This window comes from Nomascus leucogenys, chromosome 4, assembly GCF_006542625.1.
Source record: "Nomascus leucogenys isolate Asia chromosome 4, Asia_NLE_v1, whole genome shotgun sequence".
NCBI classification, from domain to species: Eukaryota; Metazoa; Chordata; class Mammalia; order Primates; family Hylobatidae; genus Nomascus; species Nomascus leucogenys.
Genome location: NC_044384.1, coordinates 139,111,408 through 139,126,710, shown reverse-complemented (window position 1 = coordinate 139,126,710; position 15,303 = coordinate 139,111,408). Strand labels below are relative to the sequence as shown.

General features: G+C 52.9%; 1 protein-coding gene and 1 pseudogene across 2 annotated transcripts; one reads left to right on the top strand and one right to left on the bottom strand.

The window, feature by feature from the left end:
- Positions 1 to 864: 864 nt before the first annotated feature.
- Positions 865 to 8,702, top strand: ALG1L (ALG1 chitobiosyldiphosphodolichol beta-mannosyltransferase like). The gene is given in 6 exon segments (XM_030812364.1): positions 865 to 1,044; positions 1,786 to 1,907; positions 2,778 to 2,837; positions 5,687 to 5,801; positions 6,807 to 6,882; positions 7,869 to 8,702. Coding segments are annotated over 6 exon segments (654 nt in total). The 5' UTR covers positions 865 to 1,006; the 3' UTR covers positions 8,112 to 8,702.
- On the bottom strand, positions 8,457 to 13,613 carry LOC100597045 (annotated as a pseudogene). Its single transcript, XR_004029819.1, has 3 exons — positions 13,204 to 13,613; positions 12,231 to 12,376; positions 8,457 to 8,850 (listed from the first exon to the last, which is right to left on the bottom strand). The product of XR_004029819.1 is annotated as a putative protein N-methyltransferase FAM86B1 (transcript).
- Positions 13,614 to 15,303: the final 1,690 nt, after the last annotated feature.

Sequence of the window (15,303 nt, the reverse complement as noted above, 5' to 3'; positions counted from 1 at the left end):
GGCGACAGAGTGAGACCCTGCCTCAAAAAATAAATAAATAAAAATAAATCGAGGAAGGATTGAGCATGCAAAATAGAATCAGCTTTGGACCCTGAATACCCTGCAGTGAGAATTCCCCTGTGGTTCTCAGGCTCCTGTAATTCCAGCAAATACACTCTTCCTTCAGGTTCACTAAAATGCAGATATTGTGAGATAATGCTCATTTCTCACAGCTTGCTGGAATAATAATAATGATCATCATAGTAATTTACAACTTAATAGCCAACACTGCCTTTTTAACCCAGTCTGTGAGACTGAATCGTAAACGTGACATTCTTTGAAGTAAAGCTCTCAATTAATATACCAGACTGCATAAACTCTAATAGCTTACCTTTCCACAGAAAGAGAATATGTGGGTATTCTCTTTGAAGACAAATGGTGGAGAGTAGACTCTCATCAAAGACCCTCTGGCAGTAATGAGTTGCATTCCAGAAGGTTCCAGAAGGTTCTGTGGAAGGCTGCAGTTTGGGATTGGTTCTCAGGTGTCTGTCTAACTGCTTTCTAAGGATGAAGACTCATGGTTCATGCTTTAGCTACACCCACAGGAGCAACAGACTAAGACGTTCCTCCACATAATAACAGACCCAGGCAGTGCAGAGCCCTGTGGGTCTTATCTGTCCTGTTGTCCACAGTCTGGTTTTATCTTAGACCTAGCCTGGGGCAGTCCCTGTTGTGTATTGGCACTCCACTTAAGTTTCCTGTTTGTAAAAAGCCCCTTTCATTCAATGATTCCTCAGGTCTTTAGGGGAAATTTCTGGAAACCAGGAAGAAGGAAATAAAGGTTGTTTTGCTGAGGATGGGTGATGTTGGGCGCGGGACCCAAATGAGTGGTTTGAGCAGAAAGTAGCCTCCATGCTGGACTAATGAAATAGCCCTGCCATGATTTCATTGCAGGGCTGTGACCGTCTACGACGAGCCGGCATCTTTCTTTAAAGAGGCACCTCTGGACCTGCAGCACTGGCTCTTCATGAAGCTGGGCAGCACACACTCTCCAGTCAGGGCCCGGTAGGCCTCCCATCCTCAGCTGCCTTCTCTCCTGCTTGCCACTGCCCTGGCCTCTCCCCTTCTCACTGCAGACCTGGGAACCCATTCATCCAGGGGTTGGCAAACTAAGGCTACAGGCCAGTCTCCTGCTTTTGTAAATCAAGTTTCACTGGGACACAAAACACTCATTAACTTCTGAGTTGTCTATAGCCGCCTTTGAGCTACAATAGCAGAATTGCGTTTTGCAACAGAGAACATGTGGCCTGCAAAGCCTGAAGTATTTACTCTCTGGCCCTTTAAGAAATGTTTGTGGACCCCTGCACTGTCTTACTGTCCTGCCAATGGGTTCCCAGGCCTGTGGCAGGATCTGTGGACCTGTGTGTCCCCTGGGGTGTCTCATGGGGCTAAGGAAGGGACCTTTGTGCAGGTCCACATACCCTGAAGTGTGCCCCTGGCTAAGCTGGGGTGGTGTGGGAGGGCGTCCTAGCACCCTCATCTTGAGTCTAGGGGATGATAAGACAGTAAGTTCCGTGGAGAAAAGGAATTAGTCAGTCTTGTTTGCTGTTGTAATCTTAGCACCCGGCAACAATATTAGAGAAAGGAAGCCGGGGCCTCGGATGGCAGGGGTGGCCTGGTGCTGCTGATGCGGCCAGGCACCCCAACTGTTGGGAGCCTGCAGGCCTCACCACGGCAGGAGTTGCCCGTTCTGGGCCCTGGGCCTGCTCTGTGGCCTCTCACAGGGTTTTTTTTCTGCTCCTTCAGCTCAGAACCTGAGGACCCAGCCATGGAGCAGTCGGCCTTCATGGAGCGGGATGCTGGGAGTGGGCTGGTGACACGTCTCCATGAGTGGCCAGCCCTGCTGGTCAGCAGCACAAGCTGGACAGGTCTGCACAAACCCTGGGGCACTTGGGGTTGGTGTGACGGGCACCTGGCCAACCGGTGTTCTCAGCCCTGCCAGTCCTGCATGTCCCCACCCCGCCACGGTCTCAATGAGAAGGGGAGGGCGTGTGAGTTGGAAGACTGGTGTCTAGAAACAGGCCCCTGACATTCAATTCTCTTCTCATAGAGGATGAAGACTTCTCTATCCTGCTGGCAGCTTTAGAAAGTAGGTGTGTGGCTGCGCTGAGGAGCTCTGGGCTTGTCGGGGGCCGCTGAGCTGTGAGCTGCTTGCCTGGCCTGCAGCATGTTCCTGTCCTGGGCCACTGGGTGGGGCAGCCTGGGGACAGTAGGGGTGGTGGAAGTGGGCCGCCCTGAATCCCCAGTTGGGTCACTGAGTGATCAGGCCCTCAGGCTGAAATGCCCCCTCCAGGAGAGTATCTCACAGAGGCTGGTGGCCTCCCCGCCAGAGCAGTGCTCTTTCTCCACCTGAGCAGGTGACTCTGGCTATTGTTTATTTAAAAATTTTTTTCTGAATGGGGACGGTGGCTCACACCTGTAATTCTAGAACTCTGGGAGGCTGAGGCAGGCAGATCACCTGAGGTCAGCAGTTCGAGATCAACCTGGCCAACATGGCGAAAACGTTATTCTACTAAAAGTACAAAAATTAGCTAGGTAGGGTAGTGGGCGCCTGTAATCCCAGCTACTTGGGAGGCTGATGCATGAGAATTACTTGAACCCGGGAGGCAGAGGTTGCAGTGAGCTGAGGTCATGCCATTGCATTCCAGACTGGGTGACAGAGCGAGAGTCTGTCAGAAAAAAAAAAAAAAATTCTATCAGAAATTCCATGTAGAATTTTTTTCTTTTTTTAAACACAGAGTTTGAACAACTGACTCTTGATGGACATAATCTTCTTTCTCTCGTCTGTGTGATAACAGGTACCGCCTGGGACCCTGGGTGTCTGTTTGGTTGGGGGATGGCAGAGGGGGAGGGGCACGTAGCCTTTATGCTGTGCTTCCCACGATCTTGTCTCCTTAATCCTCACTGCAGCTCTCTGCCATAGGGTCTTATACTGCTTGACATGGGAGAAACTGAGGCTCAGAGGGTTTCACAGCAGGGCAGGGAGCCCAGATTTGAATCTGTAGACACCAAGCTTTCTACTTTTTCAGTAGTTTCCAGGCATCTTTTTGTTGTTGTTACGTCATTGGTATCTTTTTTTTTTTTTTTTTTTTTGGGACAAAGTCTCTGTCACCCAGGCTGGGGTGCAGTGGTGCGATCTCGGCTCACTGCAACCTCCGCCCCTCACATTCAAGCAATTCTCGTGGCTCAGCCTCCTGTGTAGCTGGGACTACAGGTGGCCACCACACCCAGCTTATTTTTGTATTTTTAGTAGAAACAGGGTTTCCTCATGTTGGCCAGGTTGGTCTTGAACTCCTGACCTCAGGTGATCCACCCGCCTCGGCCTCCCAATATGCTGGAATTACAGGCATGAACCACTGTGCCCGGCCATGTCATTGGTGCCTTAACCATGCCTTTTTTAGCTTTTGAAAGGGAAGAGCCCCTGTCCCACAGTTACTGCTGCTGAGCCCTTTCAAGGTGACTCAGTGAGGAGGGAGGAAAGCGGAAGCGGTGTGGGAAGAGGCGGGGTCTGCGCCAGCTGCTGGTCCTGGTTTCCTCCCTCCTCTGGCTTCTAGGCTCTCGGGAGTGGTTTGGAACCCACGCCATGTGCTCTGGGGGCTGTGGCAGGGCAGGGGCGACTTGGAACCTGTGCCATGTGCTCTGGGGGCTGTGCCAGGGCAGGGGGAGTCCTCATTTCCCCTGTGCACAACACAGACAAAAGGCTGGATCCACCCAGTAGGCGGTCGGGTGCCAGGCCAGTGCTTACCCCGCCATGTTTGCAGCCCGAGGCCAGCTGGCTGCAGGTGCAGGGCTATGTGTCAGGGGTCAGGGTGCACACACCCCTGCAGGTCTCCGGGCTCCTGGGTTGCTTCTGGAAGGGCCCGGTTGGGGCCTGACTGGAGCTGCCAAGGGGTGGAGCTTCTGGGAAAGGGATCCCTCCTAGGGGGGAGTGTCTTGGGCCTGGGGCCATGTGGCAGGGACAGAGACGGGTCCATGGCAGTGTCTGCTCTTCTCTATGAAGGCAAAGGGCCTCTGAGGGAGTATTACAACCGCCTCATCCACCAGAAGCATTTCCAGCACATCCAGGTCTGCACCCCCTGGCTGGAGGGCCGAGGACTACCCCCGCTTCTAGGTGAAGCCAGCAGGAGGCTCAGGGAGGAGGCGGGGCCTTAAGCAGGGGGAACAGGGGTGGGCGGGATGTACTTTTTCTGAAAAGGTGGCTCTGGAGGCCACTTGGGGACACGACCTGGGCTCTGGCTGAACTCCTGGGAGGAGGCTACTTCCTTGTGTGCCACCCCCTCCCTGCCAGGTGGCCCCAGAGGCCCTTTACTAAGGGGTTTGAGGAGGCTACGTCCTTTCCGCCTGCCACGCCCTCCATTCAGTCCTCTTCCTTCCTGCAGGAGGGCTGGGCCTGGGGCTGGGGCCACTGTTGCCCAGGTGGGGGAGGGCAGTGGCTTTGGGAGGTACAGGGACGATGTGTCAAACAGCGTCGCCTCTCCCAGTGAGATGGTTCTCCTTTGCCTCCGTCTCTTTCCCCGTTGATTTCTCCAAGTGGGGAGTCGTGGCTTTGTCCTGATGCATCTCTAGAGCCGCATCTTCCAGCTTCGAGTGAGCAGAGCAGTTGGAGGCTGAGGGCCTTTTCCGGGCAGGATTCTCCAGCTAGTCTTTGTTTTAGACGGTCGTGCTCCATTGCCTAGGCTGGAGTGCACGATCTCAGTTCATGCAACCTCCGCCTCCTGGGTTCAAGCGATTCTCCCACCTCAGCCTCCCGAGTAGATTACAGGATTACAGGAGCCCGCCACAACACCTGGCTTATTTTTGTATTTTTAGTAGAGACAGGGTTTCACCATGTTGGCCAGGCTGGTCTTGAACTCCTGACCTCAAGTGATCCTCTCGTCTTGGCCTCCCTAACTGCTGGGATTGCAGGCGTGACCCATCACGCCTGGCCCCAGCTAGTGTTTAGAAATGTTAAGCTGTTTGGCTTTATTTTCACACTGACAGCTGGTTTGTGGTGGGTGTGCTGTGGCTTATTATTATTATTATTATTATTATTATTATTATTATTTTGAGATGGAGTTTCGCTCTTGTAGCCCAGGCTGGAGTGCAATGGCGCGATCTTGGCTCACTGCAACCTCTGCCTTCCCGGGTTCAAGCGATTCTCCTGCCTCAGCCTCCTGAGTAGCTGGGATTATAGGCACCTGCCACGACGCTTCGCTAATTTTGTATTTTTTTTAGTAGAGATGGGGTTTCACCATGTTGGCCAGGCTGGTCTTGAACTCCTGACCTCAGGCGATCCGCCCGCCTTGGCCTCCCAAAATGCTGGGATTATAGGTGGGAGGTGAACTTGGGAGGTGGAGGTTGCAGTGAGCTGAGATTGTGCCACTGCACTCCAGCCTGGGTGACAGAGTGAGATTCTGTCTCAAAACAAAACAAAACAACAACAACAAAAAACAAATTGTGGTTACGTAGAAAAGGTGTCAACTTACATTTTCAGATGTCCCAGGCAGTCCATGTGGCTGCTTGGCCAGCTTAAGCCACTTGTGCTTGGGGCTGTTGGGGGCCTTCTCCGATTTTCACTCTTCTCCGGGGATGTTGCCTCACTGTGCTGGGAGGATTTGTGTTCCCAGGGCAGAGACCAGCGCTGTGACCCACCCCTCTTGCCTAGCAGGGTCGGGGGACCTGGGTGTCTGTCTGGACACGTCCTCCAGGGGGCTGGAGCTGCCCGTGAAGGTGGTGGACATGTTCAGGTGCTGTTTGCCTGCGTGTGCCGTGAACTTCAAGTGGTGGGAGCAGAATCCGAATCTTTCTGGGGATAGCTTCACAGATCCACCGCTGAGGGGGAAGCAGTGCAGAGCGAGCTGCCCACAGTGAGGCCCTGCCCCTTGGTCAGTCCAGCACACACTGGAGGCCATGAGGAGGAGCCCTGCGGTTACTGTGGCTGGGCTGAGCCTCACTGATGTAGTTGCTTCCATTTAGAGCTCATGTTATATTTAGGTTGGTACAAAAGTAATCACGGTTTTTGCCATTAAAAATGGCAATTACTTTGGCACCAACCTAATATGAAAAAAAAGCACCTTAAATACTAGAACTCCACTCAGGGCTTTTGCTCCTAGAGTAGAATTGGTGGGAATTGCCTGCAGGCTTACGTGGTTTTCTTTGTTTCTTTCTCTCCCACCATGTCCCTTTTGGCCAAGCTCACATGGTGGGTTTGAATCAGTTAAATGAGTGTCATGCTGTGGCCTCACTCCACCCAGCATAGACGGGTGTTTGGAAGGGTGGCGTTAGAGGAGATTCTAGAAGCAGCAGCCCCAGCACAAACTGAGCCCTTGGCCCCTGCTCAGGAGCCGGCCCCCGGATGGGATTCTGGGATGCGAGCCCCTTGTGTGAGCTGAGCTCAGGGAATGTCGGGATCAATTCTGGTGCCCTAGAAAAGTCATCTTTTATATGCTGAACCAGTCCCCAGGGGGTTGCCTTTACTTGTTCCATGGCCATGGAATGAAGAAAAACATGCAAAAATAATTCTTCAGTCCTTGAAGAGCATCCAGCACAGAAGGTACAAACCCTCCTTAAGGCTCCCTCCTCAAATCGGTTTGGCCATTTTGCTGTGCACCCCCCAGGCCTTTATACCCTTCAGATGCCAAATCTAAGAACCAGCTCCCGGAAACCACACCCCGTGTTCCAATCCCCAGCCTGGCTTGAGCGTGGGGTGGGTGGGAGCCCAGGTGGGCACCCTAGGGGTCTGGTGTCTTCTCCAGGCAGCTCTCAGGCTCCCTTGGTTCTCCCTGCAGTTTACATGAGCTGGTGAAACATGAAGAAAATGGCCTGGTCTTTGAGGACTCAGAGGAAATGGCAGCTCAGCTGCAGGTAGCCATGTCTGCCACCACGCCAGGGTGGGCAGGGTTCTGGAGACTGGCACCAAGCCACGCTCCCTGATCCCTGCTTCCCACAGCCAGGGTGGGACCATGTGGGGTCTGGTGGAAAAGCTAGGGAGGGAGCAGAAGTCACAGAGGCTGGCCTACTCTGCTGTCCCATTTCGGTACAGTAGGCTTGGGAAAGCTAGGACACACCCCCACCTGCCCTCTGGATTTATGGAGCTGACACTCCACAAATGATCCTGGAGCCGGGTGGGCCAGGCTGCAGTTTAGGAAGTGATCAGGATCAGGTAGGTGGGAGGGCAAAGGGAACTTCTGGGACCAGCCTTGAAAGATGGGTGGAATTCTGCAAAGGTTACTTGTTTCTTGCAAAAAGTAATACATCATTCTTGCCAACAGAATGATTGGCAGGATTTTCAGTAAAGGTCCAGGTCGGAAGTCATTTAGACTGGGTCCCCCAGTCTCTGTCGAACCATGGTAATCCGTTGTGGTGTGAAAGTAGCCACAGATCATCTGTAGATTAAGGGGTGTGGCTTCGTTCCAATAAAACTATTTACAAACACAGGCTGTGGGCTGGATTTGGCCTGCAGGCTGTAGTTTGTGATCCTTGATTCAGACAGTTTAGCAAGGCCGAAAAGAACACCGACACCCCCTTGTTACCCACAGATGGGTGGGACTATGTTGGCCAGAGGCCGAGAGGAGGCTGCTCACAGGGGAACGTACAGCATGTAGAGGCCGGAAGGTGCTCCAGGGCACCGAGTGTGGGAAAGTGGGACATACAGGGAAGTTTCCAGAAAGCATGATGTAAAGTTGGAGGCGGAGCGCTGCTAAGATGTGAAGGGTCTGAAGTCCAAGTAAGGGAGTTAGGGACTTGGGAGGGGTTGTTGTTGGGTCAGGGACCTGGGGTCAGCCAGGTGGTGACCTGGGATGGGGTGGGGACAGGAAATGAGGTAAGCTCTGCTCTTTAGTATTTTGCAGATGCTTTTCTCAAACTTTCCTGATCCTGCAGGAAAGCTAAACCAGTTCCGAGAGAACCTGCGGGAGTCGCAGCAGCTCTGATAGGATGAGAGCTGGGTGCAGACTGTGCTGCCTTTTGTTATGGACACATAACTCCTGGGCCAGAGGCTAAAACCCCAGGACTCCTGCTGTCCTTCCCGCAGCTTCTTCTCAGAGTCTCAGGGCAAACCTTTCGAGCAGCGCCACCCAGTGGCCAGAACCTGAAATGACGGCAGTGGTGCCGCCTGGTGAATGAATTGGTTCTGTGACCCAGGAAGCTGTGGTTGGCCCTGATTTCTTCTTTGGAGGCTCAGAAACGCTTCCTGTCTTTTTCTGTTCTTCACGCTCCATGGCCCTGCTAGCACATTACTGTTCTGTGACTGCCCTGTGACCTCTGCAGTGCTCCTCATCCTGCATTTGGTCTCCAGGTGTCATCTTTCTGCCATGTTCCTAACACTTTGATTCCTGCCTTGAAAAAAGCACCTGCTGCACCATAAGCCCAGGGATGTGGCAGCTGCAGCGGGCTTGGCCTTGTGAGGAACCGAGTGTGTCCACGTTGGGGGAACATCATACTTGATACACACGTTTTTATTTGCACAAAGAAAATGCTATTTTTGGAGCCAGAATTTTCATGTCTGATTTATGGTGATTTTCTTCAGAACCAGAACTGCTGGCAGAAAGGGGGCACCCACACGCTTAGATAGCCGATGTCTTATTAGAGGGCAGTTTGTGGTTCCTGATTTGGAATTTAACATTCTTTCAACATTCCAGTCCAATGAAAGTTTTATCCACTTTCCCATATAAAAATTCTTCCCACGAGAGTGACTTGATTCTCACAATCACGTTGGAGGCGTGTGTGAGTCCTACAGTGTGAGGCTCAGCATTGCCATCTCCAAGTGCTCTTTGTAGGGAAACAGTTTCTGGTCATGATGAGCTTCCGCTTCCCACCTGATCCCGACTCGGCCTGGAAACAGAGCACATGATTGAGGATGGCGGTGTTTGGGAACAGGACATGAGCGTATTGTGTGGGGCTGCTAGGACAGGCCTGGCGGGGTGGGGGGTGCCTAAGTCAATTTACTTGGTTCACAGGTTCCCAGGCCCACCCAGGTACCCAGAATTGGCCTCCAGGATGGGACCAGAAATCTGGTTTTGCATAGAAATGGCTAGCAGCAGGCACCGTGCCGCTGTCCACTCTCTGCCCGCGTCTGCCCCAGCACTTGGCACAGCGGGACAGAAGCAGAGATCTGAACCCACATCTACCTGGCTGCTCAGTCAACCCACTCTTCACAAAGCTTAGAAAGCAGCCGGGCACAGTGCCTCACACCTGTAATCCCAACACTTAGGGAGGCCAAGGCGGGCGGATCACTTGAGGTCAGGAGTTCGAGACCAGCCTGGCCAACATGGTGAAACCCCATCTCTACAAAAATACAAAAATTAGCCAGGCACAGTGGCGGGTGCCTGTAATCCCAGCTACTTGGGAGGCTGAGGCAGGAGAATTGCTTGAACCCCGGAGGCGGAGGTTGCAGTGAGCCAAGATTGTGCCACTGCACTCCAGCCTGAGTGACAGAGTGAGACTCCATCTCAAAAAAAAAAACACACACACACACACACACACACACACAAAGCTTAGAAGGGGCTGGTGTTCTCATAAGCACAGATGTCTGAAGAGCCATTAGCCAGAATGATTCTTTTTTTTTTTTTTTTTTGAGATACAATCTTGTTCTGTCATCCCAGGCTGGAGTGCAGTGGCACAGTCATTGCTCACCACAGCCTCGACTCCTGGGCTCTATCAATCCTCCCACTTCCTGAGTAGCTGGGGTGACAGGTGTGTGCCACCATGCCAGTAATTTTTTTATTTTCTAGAGACGGGGTCCTGATCACATGGCCTCAAGTGATGCTCAGCCTCTTTTATTATTTTTTTTTTTAGATGGAGTTTTACTCTGTTCCCCAGGCTGGAGTGCAGTGGCGCAATCTCAGCTCACTGCAACGCCTCCCAGGTTCAAGTGATTCTCCTGCCTCAGCCTCCCACGTAGCTGGGATTATAGGTGTGCACCACCACGCCTGGCTAATTTTTGTGTTTTTAGTAGAGATGGGGTTTCACCGTGTTGGCCAGGCTGGTCTTGAACTCTTGACCTCAAGTGATCCGCTCACCTCAGCGTCCCAAAGCCTCAGCCTCTTACAGTGTTGGGATTACAGGCGTGAGACACTGTGTCCCGGGATGATTTTCAATCACAGTTTTTTGTTACAAGTGGAAAATGCATATTTATAAAAATGAAGTAGTACAGACATGAACGTGTAGAAGCCTGTATAATCCTGACATCCAAGGATGGCACCTGTTAACGTGTATATCAGGGATGTCCAATCTTTTGGCCTCCCTGGGCCACACTGGAAGAAGAATCGCCTTGGGCCACACATAAAATACACTAATGCTAGCAATAGCTGATGAGCTAAAAGAAAAAAATCACAAAAAATCCTCGTGCTGTTTTAAGAAAGTTTACAGATTTGTGTTGGGCCGCAGGTTGGACAAGCCTGCTATATATATACTCTAGGTTTTCCCCTATAGGTATACTTATGTGAAAATGATTATTGTGATAATTTTTTTTTGAGATGAAGTCTTGCTATGTTGCTCAAGGTGGCCACAAATTCCTGGACTTAAGCCATCCTCCCACCTCAGCCTCCTGAGTAGTTGGGAATATAGGTACTCATAACCATGTGTGGGTGATTAACCCTAACCCTAACCCTAACCTTAACCCTAATTTAAACAAAAATGGGGCTGGGTGCAGTGGCTAACACTTTGGGCGACTGAGGCAGCAGATCACTTGAGGTCAGGAGTTCAAGACCAGCCTGGCCAACATGGCAAAACCTCGACTCTACAAAAAACACAAAAATTAGCCAGGCGTGGTAGCACGCACCTGCAGTCCCAGCTACTCAGGAGGCTGAGATGGGAGGATAGCTTGAACCTGGGAGGTGGGAGGTTGCAGTGGGCCGAGATGGCACCACTGAACTCCAGGCTGGGCAATACAAAGCCAGACTCTGTCTCAAAAAAAAAAAAAAAAAAAAAAAAGTGGGTGGTGGCTTAACTATGTGTGCTGTTTGGCACTTTTTTCACTTAAAAGATATTGCAGGTATTTTTTCACATAAGTATCTAAAGAAAGACTTTTTTTTTTTTTTTTTTTTTTTTTTTTTGCCTTTTTGAGACAGGGTCTTGCTCTGTTGCCTAGACTGGAGTGCAGTGGTGAGATCAGAGCTCACTGCAGCCTCCACCTCCTGGGCTCAAGCCATCCTCCCACCTCAGCCTCCCGAGTAGCTGGGACTACAGGTATGTGCAACCACGCCCGGCTAGTTTCTGTATGTTTTGTGGAGATGGGGTCCCACTAACTATGTTGCCCAGGTTGGTCTTGAACTCCTGGCGTCAAGAAGTCCTCCTGCCTTAGCCTCCTAAAGTGCTGGGATGACAGGCCTGAGCCCCGTGCCTGGCCAGCCTCCTGTGCGAGGTTGTGTGGGACTCTGTCGTGGAACCCAGTATGCCTTCCCGTCCTGGCTTGCTTGTTGGCTCTGTAGTTAACGGGTTGCCCCACGTGGACAGGCATTGGGTCGTCCCTGTCTCTGTGTGCAGGCAGAGGCTGCTGCGGGTGCATCTGTGCTCATGGCTGCCAGGAGGGGCTGTGCTCAGGGGGAGCTGGGGCAGAGGCTGGTGGCATTGGAGGGCTTGGGTGTAGTGTGGAGGCGCGACAGCCAGGTGGCCGGGCTGCAGTCTGCAGGAGCTCAGGGGTCGCTTGGCCTCTGTGTGTCCTAGTGTCTTTGTCGGTGAGATGGGACAATAATGGCACACCCTCACAGTTGCTGGGGGCTGACAAATGTCAGGTCTGAGGACAGTGGCTGGCCCACTACGGGGCCAGTTCCCCTTCTCTACAGTCACCCTGCTCGTCTTCCATCGACTGGGTGCTCAGGACAGTGGCGTGGTGGATCCGCCTGTACAGCCTGTGCTCCAGCGTCCTGCAGGCCACAGCTGTGTCCAGCCCTGACCCCAAATGCCTCTCCCACCACCTCCATTTTATAGATGAGAAAACCGAGGCCCAAGGGCTTAGAGAACCCTGCTGTGAAGCACACAGTAGGGCTGCTGGGCTCAGACCCTCCCTCCCTGTGCTGAGCTGCCGTCCTCCTGCCGCAAGCCCCCCACGCCCCAAGCCCACCCTGCTCATTGGCCTCTGCCCGAGTTCCCCACATGGTGTGGGAGTGTGGGGCATCCTAGCTTTTCCCCGGTGCCCAGTTCTTTCACTTCCACGGGAGTCCTGCAGGGACAGCTCGGGGACCATGCAGGCCCAGGTGGGCGTGGGGGCTCACCCAGCTCGGTGGTGAACAGCTGGCACGTCTCTGGGTTGCGGACAGTGAAGGCCACATAGACCTCAGGAGCCCGCTGGTGCTCCCGGCAGCCAGCCTCCGCAGGACCCCGACAAGCGACACGATGGCTTCTGGGCAATACAGCACGTCTACAGTGAAAGCTTCAGGTTACTGAAAGGGACCAGCGGACAGTTCCAGGTCATGCTGACCTCAGCAGCAGGGCGAGGCCAGAGAGGCAGCGGTCTGTTGAGACTATTAGATGCCATTTGACCATTTGGGCCATTAGATGGAAAGGCAATTACTTGGGTGTAAAAGGAGAACCCTTAGTAGAGACAGCTGCAAAAGACCGAAGCAAAAGAAAAAAATCTCCAGACTCACTGGTGTTCCTTAAAAAACCAGCTCTGGTTCTCGGCCTATCTAGAGGGCTACAAATGACACAAAGCCTGACCCTGCCGTGAACTTCGTGTTTCAGGCATCTGCCGATTGGTCTGCTGGCTTGCAGGGGTGGGCCTGTGTCCCTGGCCACCGCTGGACCTGTGGTTTTCAGGGCTCAGACCCAGGACCACAGGCAGAGCTCTGTTTGACCAGAGAGGGGACTGAGTGTGCTGGCAGAGGCGAGGGGTTTTTGGTGGCCCAGCCAAACACCATCTTCTCTCAAGGGCCCTGTCCTTGTCCCAGAAGTGTTTGTTTTCCTCCTGTGGTCTCTGAAGGACACAGGGCATGGCTCTGGGACACAGCCATGTGGTGACGACTGTAACGGGAGTATGCCTGTCCCCAACAAGAGGGCTGTGGCTTGAAGGTCACCTTAAGAGGCACCCCTGTCCTTTGATGTCACCATGGAGGCCCAGAGTAACTCTTCTGGAAGCCCCATCATGTCCATGCCCGACAGCGTCCATTGTTCCCTTTTCCCAGAGCCAAGAGCTGGGTAGAGCTGCAAGGACACTGCCTGCACAGGGTGCCCAGGGCTGGGCATTACCTGCTGCAATGACAACATCTGGCTAGAAGGCAGAGAGCTGATTGACCATCGTGACATCCCAGTCCAGCTGGGCCATTGTCACCCTAGGGCTAAGTTGGCAGTGATGTCTGCCTCTAATGAGAGGCCATTGAGAAGGGCATTCCCTTGGAGCTGCTTGAGGACCCAGCTGTGACAGTCGCTGAAGATGTATGCCCGGGAGCGGCACAGCTTGCAGATGGCCAGGCCTGTGAGGCCGGCACCACTGCCAAGCTCTAAGATAGTCCTGGCGGGAGGAAAGGGGGCCGTGTCTGTGACTGCACCGGGGTAAGCCTGCCTCGGTGCCCTGCCCTGCGCCCCGAGGTCACCTGTGAGTGAAGGCTGCCGGGTTCTCGATGGCCCATTCTGCAAGGTAGAGGGCAGCATCCCATGTGACCAGGCCCATGGTGCCATGGGAGATGATGGCCGTGCTCTCGGAGAGTGTGACCGAGCCTCTGAGGGTTTCATCAAGAGACAGCGAGAGTCAGTCCAGCAATGAAAAGACAAGTGGCTTAGAAGACAAGCAGCCATCCACCACATGGCTGAATAAACCATGACAGGACCAATCGCCACTCAGCAATGAGAAGCAGCTAACTGTTGACATGCCAACAGCTCGCACAGGCCTCAAGGGTGTCACGTGGTGTGGAAGACACTCATCTCAGGCCACACAGGATTCCATTCATCCAACATTCCTGAGACGACAGAATTCTGGTGATGGAGCACAGATCAGTGGTGGCCAGGGGCCAGGTGTGGCTATGAAGGGGTGGCTGCCTTGTGATGTTTCAATATGCTATGTTTTTCCTTTGTGGTTTTCTGTATCTATGTTTTATCTTATTTTTTTTGAGCTCTGTCACTCAGGCTGGAATCAGTGGCACGATCTTGGCTCACTGTAACCTCCACCTCCTGGGTTCAAGCAATTCTCCTGCCTCAGCTGCCCAAGTAGCTGTGACTACAGGCATGTGCCACCATGTCCGGCTAATTTTTGTGCTTTTTTTGAGACAGAGTTTCGTTCTTGTTGCCCAGGCCAGAGTGCAATGGCGCGATCTCGGCTCACCACAACCTCCACCTCCTGGGTTCAAGAGATTCTCCTGCCTCAGCCTCTTGAGTAGCTGGGATTACAGGTGCCCACTGCCACACCCCGCTAATTTTTGTATTTTTAATAAAGATGGAGTTTCACCATGTTGGCCAGGCTGGTCTGGAACTCCTGACCTCAGGTGATCCACCCGCCTCAGCCTCCCAAAGTGCTGGGATTACAGGCATGAGCCACCACGCCCAGCCTAATTTTTGTATTTTTAGTAGAGACACGGTTTCACCATATTGGCCAGGCTGGTCTCGAACTCCTGACCTTGGATCCACCCGCCTCGGCCTCCCAAAGTGCTGGGATTACAGGCGTGAGCCACCATGCCTGGCCCTGTCAAGTATTCTTTGAGGACTGGGCACCAGGTCCTTGTGAAGCAGGTAGTGTGTGTTACCTATTGGACAAATGCCCAACAACCCCACGAGACATGCTATTGTTGTTGAAGTGCTTGATTTACAGACAGGGAAACTGAGGCTAAAGAAGGTTAACGGACCTCATGTCTAAGACTGCAGAATGGGTGAGTCAGGATCTGACCCCACACCCACGTTTTCACTTTGTGCAGGAAGGGTATCTGGGCTGTGAGGGGGAGGCGTGTGCCCTTCTCATACCAGCAAATAGCTCCGGTGGCCCTGCGTGGACTCCTTGGCCATCAGGGTCTCTGCCAGCGCCTCGTACAGCTCATCCAAAGGCTCCGTGTGGACAGCCTCGTGCTGGGGGCAGACAGAGTCAGAGCTTGTTTGCTTTCGTTCTAATCTGTAAAAATGGCCAGATGATTTTCACCAAGTTTGGAGGGGAGATTTGGGATGGAATGGTGTAATACCGGCCAGCTGGCATATAAAATATTCACTTCGTTGGGCGTGGTGGTGTGTGATGAATAGTCCCAGCTACTCTAGAGGCTGACATGGGAGGACTGCTTGAGCCCAGGAGTTCCAGGACAGCCTGGGCAACAGAGATCTTGTCTCTAAAAAAAAATAATTCCACTTAGTAGGGAAACCTGGATGGGAGGG